This window comes from Gobio gobio (assembly GCF_949357685.1).
Source record: "Gobio gobio genome assembly, chromosome: 9".
Lineage (NCBI taxonomy): Eukaryota > Metazoa > Chordata > Actinopteri > Cypriniformes > Gobionidae > Gobio > Gobio gobio.
Genome location: NC_137115.1, coordinates 17,738,066 through 17,756,012, shown reverse-complemented (window position 1 = coordinate 17,756,012; position 17,947 = coordinate 17,738,066). Strand labels below are relative to the sequence as shown.

The following is a 17,947-nucleotide window of genomic DNA, read 5'->3' as shown; positions in this document are numbered from 1 at the left end:
ATCAAATTTTATCTCAGACAAAATTCTGGCAGTGTCAGAAGATTAGAGGCGCAATCCTGCAGTGAGACTTCTCCTAGGACGACGTCAAATCAAGAACCAATAGGAGCGCAGAACCTAATGACGCATTGTCTATGTTTTTTTTTATTCTTTTCTTTATCAAGACAAGACATTATCAAAATTAATGCCACTACTGTTTTTTGTCGTTTGCTGAACGCTACCATTGTGTCTGTGAATGCGGCTCACCGTTACCGAACGTGTCACGGATTGATGACGTAAAACTCAATCCGTGAGTCTCTTGCTTGCGTCCATTTTTTCTGACATAATGACAACTGAGATCCTACTGTGTGACATGTATTAAATCGGGGATCATGTTCATACAGTCTAACAAGTAACATTCACAGAGGATTTTGAAAAATCGCACAGTGTGCAGGACCCTTTAGTTATGACATCAAAATTAACATCAGTAAGTGTCAATGATATAAACAATGAACAGACAAAACTTGCATCTATTATTAAAGGTCCCGTTTTTCCTGTTTTTTTGAAGCTTTGATTGTGTTTACAGTGTGCAATATAACATGTGTTAATGTTTCGAGTGTAAAAAAAACCTGTATTTTTCACACAATTTACTTATCTGTATACCGCTGTTTTCACTGTCCTAAAAATGGCTCGATGATTTCCTTGTTCTATGAAGTCCCTCGTAATACGTAACGAGTTCTGATTGTGCCAGCGGTTCCCGTGTTGTGATTCGACAGCAGCTTAGCTCACGTTGCCCGGAAAGGTCACGCCTCTTACCATAACGGGGAGATGCATGCGCTCAAAGTACAGCGTCCCTGAAGGCCAAACAAAGGTGATTTGACTCTGGGATGAAAATAACAGCGTCAAGACAACACCCCCTTTTTTGCGTATTCTTGCGGGTTGAGGTTAGTCAACAAACTGTTCTACTGACGTCATTAAAGCAGGATGTACAGGGATGTAGTCCAAACTGGCCGTTCGCTGTAGGCTTTGAAAGGGAACTTCTGTTAAATAAAATATCTCACTTGGCATTGAACTTTGAGCTTTGTAATTTTACAGGTATTATTTATGCTCTAACAGCAACATTACACACTAACTAAAGTTTGAAAAATGGGATCACGAAGAACAGCACCTTTAACATTAATGCATTCAAATACAGCCAATTCAGAATCTATTATTAGAGGTAAACATACCAATATTCACTAAGTATATTTATTTATATTGCACTTAGATATAGACTGCATGGTATTTGAAAGCATTAGCATGTTTTGCATCGTTTTACATTAAGTATAAGCAATAAAAAAACAATTAACTGATTGTTAATTAAAATGACTGATTACAACAAGTAAAAGAAGACTTCGCTAAAATGAAAATGTACAAACTTTTGGAGAGTATTATTTACTGTACAACTGTCCAGATGCAACTCCAAATAATAATTGTTGTGAAAGGAATTAAACTCTCTAAAAGGTGGTAGACCACAGCTTTATAACACATGCCACAGAGTTCCTGTCTAACCCACTGCTGAAGGTTCATGACTACATCTCTCTAATTGCGTCCTATTACCCTGCAGGCAGACGGGTTCTGGAGAACTCTATAATGACCTCACATTTCAACTTTTGGCAGGAAATAGTCATGACCTTAAAAAAGAGCACAATAATTACCCAAACAAAAGATCCATGTGAGATTGTACAGAGATATTGTACAGAACAACAGCATATATATATGCTAGATGCCTTCGGTAAAACTGCACTTACGAAGAGCTAGTTTAATTAGACACACAGAATAATACTAACAAGCAAATGATGGAAGTGGAGAGGTAGAGGAAGAGGGTCGACCGCAGGCAGAGCTGGGGGAAACGGAGATGAAACTTCTCCTTGAATACATTTTACAAAATTCTGCTGATCAGCAAGTTTAGGTGGGACCAAATGCATGTTAAGGTGCAAAGTTTTCTTTTCTTTCTTTTTTTTAACACATAAAAAAGAATTGGAAATGAATGGCCCACTGTACATTTTAATGCAGCAACACACAACCGAGCATACAAATATGATAAATCAAATGAATTACAAATAGTTGATATTTAAGAGGTCATGAACTGCATTGTTTTATAATGTTTCCTGGTAATGTATCGCATTATATTTAAATCATGGCATGAAAGGTTGCAGTAATGAGTATTGTAGCTGATCACAGATATTGTATGTTGAGCGCATGAATGCAGTGATCTCATCATTGCAACTTGATTTCTGCACGCTAACAAATGCCTCCATCATAATTAACAGTGCAAACACAATGTAAATAAGATATTCAAGATTTGGCATGAATCCAGAACTCAGTCACTGATAATCTTGCACTGTTTGATTGACAGCTCCAGCGAATGTAAAGGAAGCATTCTTTGATCGTTTTCTATATATCATTTTAAATAACAGATTATTTTCATTCTACTAAAAGAAACTATGTGAAGTTGACCGTTTAGTCACTGGTTTGATTTACTGACACATAGACAAAGAACATCTGACTGTACATGAATAATTACATATCAGAAATCACTGATCACAGATCAGGCAATAGAATTAACACAGTTACTTACATGTTGTTGGATTACTATCGAGTCCATATTATAAAAGTTTGTTTGCAAAGCCTGCGCCGAAATTGCAAAAGAATCCACAGTGAAATGTACAGAATACAAATAAATCATGCTTAACTGAGACATATCACATTGTTGAAAATAAATAACCACATTCCTAGCATTAGGATCCTTCGGAAGGTAATATTATTTTTAGTCCAGTGATCCTATATCACTCTTTTCTCCCTGTCATCTCACACGCTAGTGGGCGGGGCCAAAGTTGCAATGATGAAGTAGATGTTGATTTTCTTCTGCAGAGACGGTCTTTCACCTATCTATAGGCATATTTCACAACGAATCGTTCTCTGGGATTGGTTTACAATAAAAACTGTTTTTGGACTAACAAGGAAGTTTTCAGTTCTGAAATATACAGCATATTCTTATAGTATGATGACCTCTTATATGTCAAAAGCTCAAGAAAAAAATAGATTTGACCCCTTTAAATATTTCTGGAAAGCTATGTCCTGCCTGCACTCACACACAACTGACTAAATCGCACCAGTGCCCAACATGGCAGGGTATTTAAAAATATTTATTGGTGTGGAGAAATTTAATAATAACTGTATAATAACTGAATAATATATATATTTGTTTTCCTTTTGATAAATGTATTATTGTGTTGTTCTCTGTAAACAGTGTAGATAATTAAATTGTTTCCAACTATTTTATTTACTTGTAAAAATATAATAAATATATTTTGAGGATTGATTTCATAAATTCAAAGAACAGATAAGCCCTACAACCTTAAAATCCCAGGGCTGAAGCTAGAACTTATGGCTTCAAGCTAAAATGACACCCTGTCTAATACACAGCTAAAGTAACAATTTCAAATTCAGCATGCTTTGCTGTTTTAAAGAAAAGTCTTTATACACTCCCTCTCTTGAGTCCAGTTACCTTTAAGGAAAAAGGAAGTAAGGCTGTGCTATAAAATACACACACACACACACACACACACACACACACACACACACACACACACACACACACACACACACACACACACACACACACTGATCAGAAGCTCAGGATCAGAGTCATAAGTTAAAATAGTCTCTGTGAAGACGTTATTTAATGCATCGTACTGTACTCTGGCCTGACTGTACATAGATATCCATATTTTTAACCTTAAAGCCCAAATACAGCGTCTGCTGCCTGCACAGCTATATATAGACCGTCAGCCTCCGTCTCTAGTTTCCTTCGCCTGGAGCAGGTGGCTGGAAGATCGGGCGGACACAGCAAGTCTGAGTCGTCCTGTCCTGCTGGAACACAGAGTGACCCTGGACCAGCATTGAAGTGGACAGGTTTTGAATTAATTTATCACTTCAATAGTCATTAACAGAGATATTATAGGAACATCTGCAGAAGTACTATGACAGCGATGATCATCAAAACATAATAATTCTAAGAATTGAACATCTTTGTCAACTTTTTTGTCAACATTTTACTTTAATTGTGTGGGGGTTTTTTTAAACACTAACTGTACATGGACATTGTACAAAGTGACTTTACATATCTGCAGCAAAAATCATGTCAGGTCAAGTCTTTTTTGTACAGTGCTTATCAGTACTCATTGTTTCAATGCATCTTTACAAAAAAGTTGCATTTTTATGCCAATAATACCTTGGTGCTTTACCATAAAGCAAATGTTAAGGCTGGGTGATGTGATGCTACAATTGAGTGCATAAAAAAAGTTTGGAGATGTCACAGTGTTGGGATGTTCTCTTGTGTTCAACAACAGCAAGACCAAGTGCAACTGATGGAACAGAAAACAGATGTCTTGAGTGAAAAGTTTTTAACTCATACAGTTGATCAAATCATGGGATGCTGAAAAAGCAGCAACTTTGCTGCAGTGAAGTCTGATGCACACATGCATTTTCTCAAAATCTTGCATCTATATACAGTATATATACACTGATCAGGCATGACATTATGACCACTGTCAGGTAAAGTGAATAACACTGATTATCTCTTCATCACGGCACCTGTTAGTGGATGGGATATATTAGGCAGCAAAGTTAACTTTTTAATCTCAAAGTTGTTGTGTTAGAAGCAGGAAAAATGGGCAAGCGTAAGGATTTGTGCGAGTTTGACAAGGGCCAAATTTCGGTGGCTAGACGACTAGGTCGGAGCATCTCCAAAACTGCAGCTCTGGTGTTCAAGGTCTACAGTGGTCAGTTTCTATCAAGAGTGGTCCAATGAAGGAACAGCGTTGAACCTGCGACAGGGTCATGGGCGGCCAAGGCTCATTGATGTACGTGGGGAGTGAAGGCTGGCCCGTGTGGTCTGATCAAACAGACGAGCTACTGTAGCTCAAATTACACAAGAAGTTCATGCTGGTTCTGGTAGAAAGGTGTCAGAATACATAGTGCATCGCAGTTTGTTGTGTATGAGGCTGCATAGCCGCAGACCAGTCAGGGTGCCCATGCTGACCCCTGTTCACCGCCAAAAGCGCAGACAGTGGGCAATGTGATTATCAGAACTGGACCACGGAGAAATGAAATTACCTGTGCCCTTTCTACCTGTCTAACAGGTAGGAAATATACAGAAATTGAATACATTTATCAAACTGCATAAATTATGAATTAAATATAGATTAATCCTTATTAAAGATACAAAAGTTTTGTAATGAGCAGTGAGTGATTTTCTGTTATCTTTGTTCATTGAACTGCTGTCCCTTTAAGACCTGCCGCTGCTGCACATGACGTGGATCTCACACACGTCCCAGTTTCTTGCAACTCTTTGTGTGTGTTATTGTTTCGCAAAAGAGAAATAGATTCTGACCCTGAAGCTGGCATTTCTCAGTGAGCCCGAACCATTTATGAGCAACCAAAGAAAAGACAACTGTGCAAGAGAAACTGACTGCAGCATGTTTGGAGTTTTAGTTTTAGTCATAAATTCAAAGCATGTAGCATTTATTAAATTATAACATATTTTTGCCAATTATCAAGCGGAAGTTGTGATACCCAGCCTTTCATCAGATACAGGAACAGGTTGATTTCACATAAGCGGCCCAAGTATAGGAATTATTAGAGCTGTTACGCTGAAAGAGAGGAGTGTTGCAGAAATACAGAAGTGTGGTGGGTGTGATACATGGTGTTTTTGGCACCACCGTTAGTAGATGACACTCCATCAGCGACACTGACCAGATCAGTGAAAGAAAAGTTTCAACAGTCAGTCACGTCTCACTTCACACTCCCTATAGCCGATGTCGTGCACGCAACACCCCAACAGGAGTGTGTGTGTTCACACTGTCCTCCCAGGGATTCGTTCGTTTTCTCCTACCTCAGCAGTTACTGTGTCCTTTTGTCCCCCCACTGGTGTCTGAACTCTACCCACGTGCGATGGAGGAGTCAGGGCAGCCCATGAGGCAAACTTTCTTTAACACATGCACCAAAGTGTGTGTCTGTTTTTGTAGGTTAACTGAATATGTTTTCATCTAAAAACAACTTGGCACGTCACAATCACCTTGATGCAGTGTGTGTATGCTTTTTTTTTTTTGTAGATCTGTTGTTTATTAAAGCCAACATAAATTCAAATTTCAAAAATGTAATCATTAATTACTCAACCTCATGTTGTTCCAAACCTGTAAGACCTTGGTTCATCTTCGGAACACAAATTAAGATTTTTTTGATAAAATCTGAGAGCTTTCTGTACTCCATAGACAGCTACGCAACTATTACTTTGACGCTTCAAAAAGTTCATAAAGAGATTGTAAAACAAATCCATATGAGTTGAGCTGTTTAGTCCAAATTTTCTGTAGAGACTCCACTATATATATGATGAACAGATTTTGGCAGAATTTTGGCTTTTTTCACATTTAAACATTGGTCAGTCGACATAAACAGAAGCCCCACCGAACCTGCTTGACGCGTGAGAACAAACCTCATTGGTTCTTGCAGAAGCTCAAATGTGCTGCGTAACACACAAGAATGAACCTCATTGGTTCTCACATGTCAAGTAAACATGCTTGAGCTTCCGTTTACCACAACCGATGTGCAAGTTTATGATGAACTTTTAGTTTTTTTTCTTTGTGTGAGGAACATTTTAATAATCTGAAGAAGCTATTTCCACTATTAAAAAACCTTTTGTGCAATGTAATTTTGCTTTGCCTTTGAACAGACTTTCCTTTTAGGTTGACATCTCGATGGCTGCTTACATTGCAACCAGCAGGTTCAGGAGTAGTCTTGCAAAATCGTTTGCAAACTTGTAAAGTATTTAATTCTGGCTCCATTCAATATGAAGCCCCAATTTCCAATCAAATCATAATTAAGTGACAAACATAATTATCTGTTCCTAAATCAGTGTTGTAGTATACTCAAGACCATTTTTTATGGTCTTGGTCTTTAGAGCATTTGGACTCATTCTTGACTGAATACTCGGGTCTTGGCCTGGACTCAGATTCAAACAAGCTGGACTACAATATTGTACTAAACATCCGAACAAACAAGCAGGGCTGCATTTCCCGAAAGCATCGTTAGCCAACTGTGGTTTAGTAAATGAGTTCAACGATTGAGCGTTTTGTGTGGTTTGAACTACAACTCTCAGGAAACAGTTAGATACACTGTACTACTGTGCTGTACTAAGCAGCAAGTTACATCATTATACAGGAAGCACACTCCAGATTGGGACTTCAACAACATTCTTATCAACCAATCATTCCCCTCTGATTTTAAGAGTAGGTTTCATTTTGATAACCATATTGTTTAAGTTAAGATTGTTTGAAAGGACACGTCATACTCTTACGACAAAATTACACTTATTGAATTACACCTACAATTGCAGTGGAAAGCTGAGTCATGTGACAAAAAAAATTCCCTACTAAGGACAAGCACTTTCTTACTAACATTAAGCTTACATGTTCACTTGTGTTTTCTCAAATGCATGGATAAAGTCCCTTTACGGGAACAACATGTATTATGCCAGTCCCAGTCCTACACTGTGTCCAAATCTTATAAAATCCTGCTTTCTCAGGCAGTATAACAAGGTAGGGCAGGTCCAAAACCAATGTTTGTGTAACATCCTGTCTACTAAGGTGCCTTCAAAATTTTGGTTTCAGAAGACATGATAACGCAGGTTTATGTAAGACACCTATCATCATGTCTTTCATTCCTGTGTTCTCTGTGTCCTGTCATTCCTGAGTGTTTATCCAGCAAATTTCCTCGGCCGCCTCTAAAGGGCAACTAATTCACAGCCTCTCCGATGGCTGTTGGAAACAACAGCACTTAAAGCACTTCATTGAACGCTGATTTGTCCTTGTCATCTCTGACAGCTCCGTCTCATTTTTCCCTGGTGGAGTTAAGTGAGGCTGGAGCCTGGCCAGCCCTGATCCTGTGCTCTACTTAAAGACAATGGGGACGGGAACACAGAGCATTATGGGAAGGACGACATGACATTAACATCTCATCCTCATTATACAGATTAGTATGGGAGAGATAGAGAAACAAGAACATGCTAAATGGACATTGGATTAGAAAGCAGCAGGAACAGCAGAAGCAATTCTAATGTTCAATAATGATAACAATATTCGCCAGTCTATGCCATCATTCACAATATCTGAAACCTGCAAAGTAATGTAGTTCATAAACTGAACTATAGATGTTTTTAGTGGTTTGTATCAACTAGGAGCAATATTACAGAATTCATAATGGCTGATGTATTTTATTTATTTATTTGGACATTTATTGAAAGTATTAGTAAACAAGGAGACAGGAAATGCTGCATAGATATACACATTCATAAGCACCACTGCGCACCACGTTGTGTGTTTATGTATAGTTTATTTTAAAGCAGCTTTGAATGAGTCCACCTTTCAGATTTAACCTAATTCTGTCCATTTAATACTTTTTATATCTGCATTTAAACCCAAAACATAGGGCACACGATCTTTGACTTTTTGTCTTGTTCTGGAAGGCACAACGCCTTTGAATCAATCATGGTTGGTTGGGCCGCAGTGTACATGGAGAACTTTGGTCACTAAGAGCCCTTTTATGATTCAGCAATGTTCCCCACAAACACCTTAATCCCTGACAGCTCTGAGCGCAGCCCCTACCCAGGAGCGAGGTGCTCCAGTGAGATGTCATTGGTGTAGTCCTACAAGAGTACACACTGAGCCTGGAGAAAGATGGATTGTGCTTCAACTGGGCTTACAGAAATCCATCACCCCAGCACTGAGAGTTCGGCCTATGGGAAGGTGAATTTACACTTGCTTTTAGTCGAGTGTAAAGTGAGAAAAATGTTTCGTACAGCACTTTAGGAAGCAGCAGCCTCACTGCAAGGTGTACGTCAGGTAAAGTGTTAGGTACTCAGTCAGTGTTATTTTAAATCAAAATGTATATTGCCCTAAGAAATATTAATGCAGGGACATTGGGATCCACACCAGAAAAGATCACTGGATTTTATTATTTCATATATGCTTTTTTATCACTCTATTCAGTTTTTGTATATTTTGACATTAGACTTTCCAGAATGAATGTTCAAACAAATAAACACAGTATCTCTGAATTTAAAATCATGATCATGGCTAATTTTGTGTTAGTTTCCAGACTGGGGTATTTTTTATGTGTAGTGTGTCAGAAATAAAGGTGAAATTGTTTTACCTCACTCATCAAGGCCCGGCTTAGAGAGCTCACGGTCACAGATGAAGGAACTTTCTGGAAGACCTGACAGAGAGAGAGAGAGAGAGAGAGAGAGAGAGAGAGAGAGAGAGAGAGAGAGAGAGAGAGAGAGAGAGAGAGAGAGAGAGAGAGAGAGAGAGAGAGAGAGAGAGAGAGAGAGAGAGAGAGGAAGGGGGAGGTGTCATAATACATAAACGATACAAAAATGATTTCGCTATGATATAACACATTGTTTATAATGATATTTATGAAGAGATTGTACTAAGCTGAAATTATATTATTGAAACATATAAAAGTATGAACAGTCAAAGACATAAAAAACTGCAAGTTGTTGCATGTTGATTAATCTGCGCTGGAAAAAAAAGCTTCATCTGACATTATTATTTTTCTGATGAATAGCTTTCACTGAGGTGTGCGTCTATAATGAAATAACAGAAGATGCAACGATCTTTTCTTCGATCTAGTTTTACAGTAATGAAAAAATGATGTATACATGAGCCATTTCATTTTCATTACTGATGGAAAGTGACATCCAATAATTTTGGAAAGTTGACGTCTTGCAGTAGGGCAGGTTATATATGTTTTGCCAGTAGCTCCTCACTTTATTTGGTCCTCTGTCAAAAAGGAATTTGACAAGTAAAATGTGACCCTGGGCCACAAAACCATAAGAGTCCTTTTTTTTTTTTTTTTTGAGATTTATGCATCAAAAATAAATAAGCTTTTCATTGATGTATGGTTTGATATTGAAAATCGCCTTTATATTGAGAAAAATTGCCTTTAAAGTTCTTAAGTCCTAAACAATGCATATTACTAATACTTATAATACATTTTTTATAAATTAAAATTAGGACATTTATAAAATATCCTCATGGAACATGATCTTTACTTAATATCCTAATGATTTTTGGCATAAAAGAAAAATTAATAATTTTGACCCATACAATGTATTGTTGGCTTTGCCACGAATATACCCGTGCGACTTATGACTGGTTTTGTGGTCAAGGCTCACAAATGTTCAATGTAGTCTAATATTCCAATTATATAAAAAAAGGTCTTTAGATATTTTCCACTCTTCAGATTATATAGTGTGATCTGAACATAGACATCAGCCTGCAAAAACAAAACAACAAAAAAACATTAAATTGTTTGTTTTTACACCGCTTTGTTTTAACAGTAAAAGTAACGTGTGGCAGTATTATGTTGTGTGAGAACATTGTTACTGTCATGCATTTTATGTAATCCTACTACATTCTAATATACACATTACACTCCAGATATTTTAATCTCATTTTGATTCTAATTCTAACTGACATACTGTCATACTAACCGATTGCTTCTAAAAAGTTCCGGATGCCCTGTCAGCACAGAAATAGAATTTTCTGTCTAGGAAGAAAATGTAAAACTGATCTAAAATTGTCAGGGTATATCAAACCTAAATGTCAAATTTACTTCACATAAAGGACAAGTTGAGTTTGATGTAATGCTTTAAATGATTTAAGATGATTAAGATTTAAAATAAACAGCAGTCAGTTTTATTGATACTGGAGGACGAGATTATTTATAGGCTTGAAGTCAGCTACAGTAAATCAACATGCAAAGACGTTTAACAAGGAAATGCAAGTATCGCATGTAAGGGCCATAGCTGGTCTCTGCATGAAGATGATCAGGAGTTCCACAAAATAGTTTCTATGACTATTTTGATTGATTTCAAACATAAAAATATCAGATTCAATTAAATTACTAATTTGAGAATTTTGCAAAAAAAATAGAAGGAAAAAGTGTTTAATTGTAATGCTTCCTGTATAAGCTATAAATCTCAACGACCAGCTTCGAAAACATTTTTTCCCATGAATTTAATTGAATGAAAACTGACAAACAAAAGCTCAACACTAACCTTGAAATAAAATAAAAGAATACTATCAGAAATATTATAATATTAATGACTGTGGCTTTATTTAGGTACATTTGCTAATGTATACAACTACACAAGCCTACTGAAGAGTTCATTATCTAATAACTGATGATAGATAATGAATGATGAAGATCATGACGATTACTGATGATTTTGCAAAGCACAGAAAATGCCATCTCTCTCGCATGTTGCATGAGTAGAGACATTTAATGACACGCGTCAACACACTTTCAGCCTTCAAAAAAGAAACTCTTTATTAAAAAGGTAGCTGTATGAAGAATGATACTGTCTAAATGAAAGGTGACATATTTCTAAACTGATGTTCATTATACATTATGTATAACAATTTGATACTCATTTAAAATTGGATCTCACAGTCCAGATTAAAGACTAAAGACCTTTTTATCCGATGATAACTCACTCACACTCTGTATCATACATGCATCATTTTCATCTTTATTACATTTGTGCATCGCTGGAAAACCCCAATACTCTGACACACAGTTTCAAAGTGTGTGCACATCTTTCCGAGAGCTCTTTTAAGTTTACCCGCGTCACCCACAAGCCAAAAGACTTCCAAAAGTGCTCTGTTCATCCATCCATCCATCCATCCATCCATCCATCCATCCATCCATCCATCCATCATCTATCTATCTATCTATCTATCTATCTATCTATCTATCTATCTATCTATCTATCTATCTATCTATCTATCTATCTATCTATCTATCTCTGTCTGTCTGTCTGCCTTACATGATGTAACGTACACCAAACACTAATAAAAGTTCTATGCAGACAGCAATGAACATGGATATTGACTACAATGTAATGTCATTCAGTCAACTAATCCAAATAATGCAAAATCGCTGGGCAAATTTGTTGAGCAAAGCTGTTCTTAGCTTATTAAAAGTGAAAATGTATGAAAGGTAGCTGCGTATCCATAGGAAGTCTGCTATGCCTATGTGTGTACGCATTTGACTTAAGGACTGGTACAGGAAATGAATAAGGTCTCCCCTGAGGGTAAAGATCTCTGTAATGACTGTGCGCGTGTTTCTACATCTCGCTCACTGACCTCCACGCATCCTCTGAACACACATACACTCACACACTGAAATACACCTTCACTAATGCTTGGATTTGCTCTTAAAGAGCAACATTCATTGATTCAATTAAGAGATGTTTTCCCCTTCTCTTCCACATTGAATAAAAATAATATTATAATAAATAAATAAAAGTATTTCCAAAAGTAAGGATCATAACAGCTAGATTTTACGTACCATAGAGTGTAAATGTTTTAGGACAACATTTCAAATTTTAAGAAAGCAAATCATAAGAATGTAGTGATACAACTTGTGTTTTCCTTCATTTCGTCAGTACACATAAAGTTTAAGGAGACGTTTAGGGGTTTGGCAACTCAAAATAATAAAAATAGAAAATTTTCCTCAGTACGCATGAGAGTTTTGTTATAAATTGCAGGTTACACATACTTGCTAAAAACCCAGTATGGACACTGCGGCAGCAATACAGATTCATAATTTATCATTTTAAAACGACTCAAGCTGGACCCTTTCTGAGCGATTAATAACGGACATTTCAACTCTCCAGCTATCTTCTCTTGCCCATTCTCCTGTTCCCACCTGTGTTTCAGGAGAGGTGAACAACAAAGCACTATTAATCTTGATAAAGAATACAGATATATTGAATTTGTCCTTTTTTTTAAATACATGATTTGTAATACTATCAATGTCCTTACATCAGTGCTGGTCAGATGGCACATATCTAAGAGTGGAAAAAGTCTTGCACACATACAGGATGTGGATGTTCACTCTGACCTCCAAAAGCACTTTCAGTAGTACAGTGGTTCTCAACTGATGTTGCTTAAGGACCCAGAGCAAGTGTTGAGCCAACACAATATCTAAATTGTTTATTATACAAAGGTAAACAAAATTTCCTTAAAGTTATTAAGTTTATTAATATTAACATCAACTGCTTAAGCCCAGCATTATTCAAAATTCTTAAGATGAATAGGAAAATGGAAAAACGACAGCATATTTTGTGCTAATTTGTGGACGTGGCTTCATTTTCTCAGTGTTTTACTATTTCCATTTAGCACAGAATTTTTCCTGCTGTCTGCCGCACTATCAGTACACTCCTACGACTCACCATGTTGAGAACCCATGGTACACATACCCGCGCTCATTCAACTCTGCCCTCATATAAACATGCATGTCTCAGGCAAATGCATAAACATGCTGTTCTTTGATAACTGCACTACAACCATTTACATCCGCTTTTAAATGCCTTTATATTTGTACCTCAAGACCTAAACAATTAGCTGTTCCAGGAGTTTCACATCTGTGCAACACAGCACACATAACCTGCACCAATGCAGTTAAAAGAGTTTACTTTCATCAAGTAATCCACAATTTTGCTTGTAAGTCTCTAAACAAAATGCAAAAAGGTGACACCTACAGTTACGCTATAACTTCATTCTAAATATAAAGCAAAGTCCATTGCATTGAGACGGTGTCAAACTTTGGAATGTCAGAGCATTGTCTGCAGTAAAATGCATTATTCTCTATCAAACATTATGTGCTAGTGGCTGCAGCTCTGTGATCTGGTGGTCTTTTCCAGAGAATACTTATGCGTTTATAAGATAGTGTTTGTAGTAAAATTGCCATATATCTTGAGAAAATTAGCGCTCTGTGGCGTTAACAAATGGTTGTCCTTTGATCCAAACAACTATATGATAAGAGCGAAAGCTATTTACATAGTTTCAAGAGTCCAATTCTTGCGATAGACAGTCAATTTTTGAGATGCCAAACATGATTCGTGCAATGCATACACTGGGTAAGACTAATAAAATCAGGCTAATAACAATAAATTATGATTAAAACAACTAATCATCATTAAAAACAAAAAACAAAACAAAAAAAACAATAAAACTTTAACAAACAACATCCAGAGAAAGCAGACTTTAAGTGGCCCAAATTGCATTTTATTGCATATCATATAATTGTATGAAATGAAAATAAGCATATATGAACATCACATATGGTTAGTGGGTAAAATAATTTTGCACAGCAAAATATATATGAAAAAAATAATAATAATTAACATAGTTTTAAGAATTTATTGATGAACGGTATATCCTGATTTTATACAAGCAGGGTATCAATCCCTGACCATAAAACAATGTCCAGACATTTTAATATTGATTACTATATTATTGCCATGTAAATAATGAATTTATTAACAACAAGAAAGAAAGAAAGAAAGAAAGAAAGAAAGAAAGAAAGAAAGAAAGAAAGAAAGAAAGAAAGAAAGAATCGAGTCCTGCTTGACAATATATAACTAAATAAGATTATATCCTTTAGTTTTCAGCAAAGCCATGACGGGTGCCTTTTAAATTAGCGTTCTAGATAGATTCCAATATGTGATATATAATTTGCTACAAGCTACATTTAGTGCAACTCATTCCAAATAGGTCAGACTTTATATCAGGTCTTTTTTTTTCTGAATGCATGGTTTTCAAGTTGATTTGAAATTCTACTTTAATACTTTGGTTTTAAAATACAGTAAATGGCAGGCTACAACATGAACTACAACGGTCAAACTGCTGTTTTCACTGCAAGTACATGCTGCAAAAGGCTCAAGTTACGCATGATAAAAATCCAGCTGTATGCTAACTTGGAGCCTTCCCAAAATTCTAACAAAATGAACAGGCAACATCTAAACTCTAAGTCACTCTTCCTTCTTCGTGTCAACCTGTGGCATGGGCTACCTTCAACTGTTTTCATATGATGCAAAAAAATGTAGTTCATTCCAGAGTTATCAAAATGCAAATGCTTGACATTAAATACACAAACCGCTTTTAGCAACAATACTGTTTAAGTCCCAGAGGGAGAATTCCTTTTAGAAACCAGGTCCTTGTTCTTTCCCTCGAAACACCGCTTCCAGTTGGCTCTCAACAGAGAATTAAATGCATGGAAACTGTATGGATCAACTTTTTCATGGGGAGGATGATGACATGATGCTCCTTTCACTTTTTTAGTCCGTATTCCAAAAAAGTGATCGGGAAATGAAAGCAATGTATGAATGCCATGCTGAGCAGAAGTTCTTTTCCAAGTAGAAGTTCATTTTCAAGCACATAAAAAACTGAGGGGGAATAAAGAAAGAAAAAAAAAGACCATACATGTCCAGCATGCAGGCACTTCAATGACATGTCTTTTTATATAGCTATAATGTCTCTCATGTAAAGTCACAAAACAGCAAGCAGAAGGCATGAGATGATAATGGGGGAAAATCCTCAGACTTTGGCAAAAAAAGCAAAATATATATTTATATTAAAAAAATAGCAAACTTTCTTATTTGGCAAGAAAAAAAAACGCAAAAGGTGAATGACGTTCAATATCATGAGTGTAAATGCATACACATCAAAATATTAACTAATTTAAAGAATAATATAAATGCATATGAAGAAAAAAAATCAGTTTGGTTGCACAACAAGCCTCCAAAACTCAAGAACTGACATCAGTTCTTTATAAAAGCGATACAAAAGTTGTCAGCCTTGATCTTACAACTCCCAAAACAAAAATAGAGATAAAAAAAAAAAAAAAACTTTTAAAAACTTTTTATTGATTTCTTTTTTAGGCTTTTTTTTAGGGCACTCACATGAAAAACTCCGGGGATGAGGGGTTGTTGTCGCTGCTCGACGAGTTTTCTCGGAAGCCGCTGCTCACCAGCTTCTCGTACTTCTCTTTGTACGCGTCTCTCTCACGCACCAGTCTGGAGATCTCTTGTTTGAGGTGGTCCACCTGCTGTATGAGCTGGGTCTTCTCACCCTCCAGTACGTGTCTCTGTTGGACCCTCTTGTAGCGACACGACTGGGCATAGCCTCTGTTTTTGAGGGTTCTCCTCTTCTGTTTGAGTCGGATCACCTCTTCTTTGCTGACGCCGCGCAGCTGCCGGTTGAGCTCCCGCACGGACATGGTAACGAGTTGATCGTCAGAGAAGCGGTCGTCCAGGTGGCTGTGCTGGTGGTGGATGGCAGAGGAGTTGTTGCTGGACGGGATCCCGGGAGTTTGGTGCTGCTGGTGGTGGCTGTGGTGATGGTGATGGTGCTGGTGGTGAGGTCCCCCGTTCTGCGCTGCAGCAGCGGCAATGACTGCAGACACCACCGCGGCGGCGGATCCCATCTCCTCCCCGGCCATGGCGCCTCCCGGTCCGGCTGCGCTACTAAACTGCTGCCCTCTAGCATAGCCGTCGAAGCTCTGGAGCTGATGTGTGCTGTTAATCAGCGCTTCAACCGCGTCCTCGGGACTGAAGCCCAACGCCTCCGGGTTGAGCTGCTGCTGATAACCGGTCATCCAGTAGAAATCCTCCAGGTGCGCCTTCTGCTCGCTCCCGGAGCTAGGGCTGGGCGCCGAGAAGCTTGGGGAAGGGGGAACTGAGCTGCAGGGTGTGCTCATCGGGGTGGAAGACAGGGAGCCCCCGGCGATTAGGCGGCTGCACTGGCTGATGCTGCGATCGGGCTCCAGTGGTTCTTTCTTCACCTCAAACTTCATCAGATCGAAGTCATTAACATATTCCATGGCCAGGGGACTGGTGGGCAGGTCGGAGCTGCTCAGTGCCAGCTCTGATGCCATCCTCTTGCTGCTGACCGTCCTCCAGAGCGGGTGAAGAGCAGCTGTCAAAGCGGGCTGGGTCGGAAGAGAGTGAGCCAGCTTGATGATGTTTAAATGCTTTACTCTTTGCAGGAAAACAGAAACTGCACAGGACTTTTCCGTGCTCTCCTAACTCCAGAATATGAGCTCTCCTTGGCACAGTCTATTGCAAAAATGCATTGGATCTCTTTCTCTTCTCTTTACATGTGGATTTCGGCGGCTTTGTATTTCAAACATTTAACACTTTGGTGACTCCTCAAGAGCAGACATCATCGTGGTCAAACGGGTAAGTGTAACGTGAAATACGTGCGCTAAATGCTACTGACACAGATCGAGCTGTGAGAGTTTTTAAACTCGACCCACTACAGTAGAGTTTAAAAGCATTGCTGAGTTTTATAGCTGCCGTGACGTCAGGTTCTTAAGAGCCAATGGTCTCGCTGGATCTCTGAGCTCTTTAACATATGGGTTCGGAAACCAAAACTTTTCTCGTCAGCTGACTGTCATTTTGGAAATGAAGGAGGAAAGAGTTGAATGGGTTTCGAACATTTAACTCTTTCGTCCTTCCTTTTGCAAAATGTAAAATCAAATTTAGACGAGTGTTTCTTTTATGTTCAATGATAGTTGTGTATAATGTGTTTCACCAATATTCTGCAGATCCCTTTAATTCAAATAATTTTTCTTTCATTTTTACATTTTTAATATTATGCAGTCACATTTAGATTATGCACATCACAGTTAGAAGCATAACTTTAATTATATATGTAGACTTGGAATTATATATTAAAATGATTTGGTGTGCCAACATTAACATTAAACAACTTACATCCCCATTATACATTTCATTTTAATTACCATTAAAAAAAAAAAATCTGGTAACATTTTATTTTACAGTGTCATTGTTACATATGTTACATGTACTTACCATAGTAATAACAATACAGTGTGCATAACTACATGCAACTAACCCTCAACCAAACCCTAATCCTACCATAACCCTATTTAGTAAGTACATGTAGTTAATAAATGAAGAGTTTGGTTGCAAAACGCGATAAACGCCATTTTTTGACATTTGGATTTTATTATTGGAAATCACTGTTTAGATGTACCTTAATCTATGTGTGAA

The 17,947-nt window shown here is 37.6% G+C and overlaps 1 protein-coding gene across 1 annotated transcript in view; it reads right to left on the bottom strand.

Annotated features, from left to right (window-relative positions):
• The window catches only part of mafa (MAF bZIP transcription factor a), a 143,564-nt gene extending 125,890 nt beyond the window's left edge, over positions 1-17,674 (bottom strand). The window contains exons 1-2 of the mRNA XM_079824746.1: positions 15,833-17,674; positions 9,229-9,291 (exon numbers count right to left, since the gene is read on the bottom strand). Of these exons, the coding sequence (XP_079680872.1) occupies positions 9,264-9,291; positions 15,833-16,806 (1,002 nt within the window). The 5' untranslated portion in view covers positions 16,807-17,674 and the 3' untranslated portion in view covers positions 9,229-9,263. The remainder of the gene's footprint in view (positions 1-9,228; positions 9,292-15,832) is intronic.
• Positions 17,675-17,947: the final 273 nt, after the last annotated feature.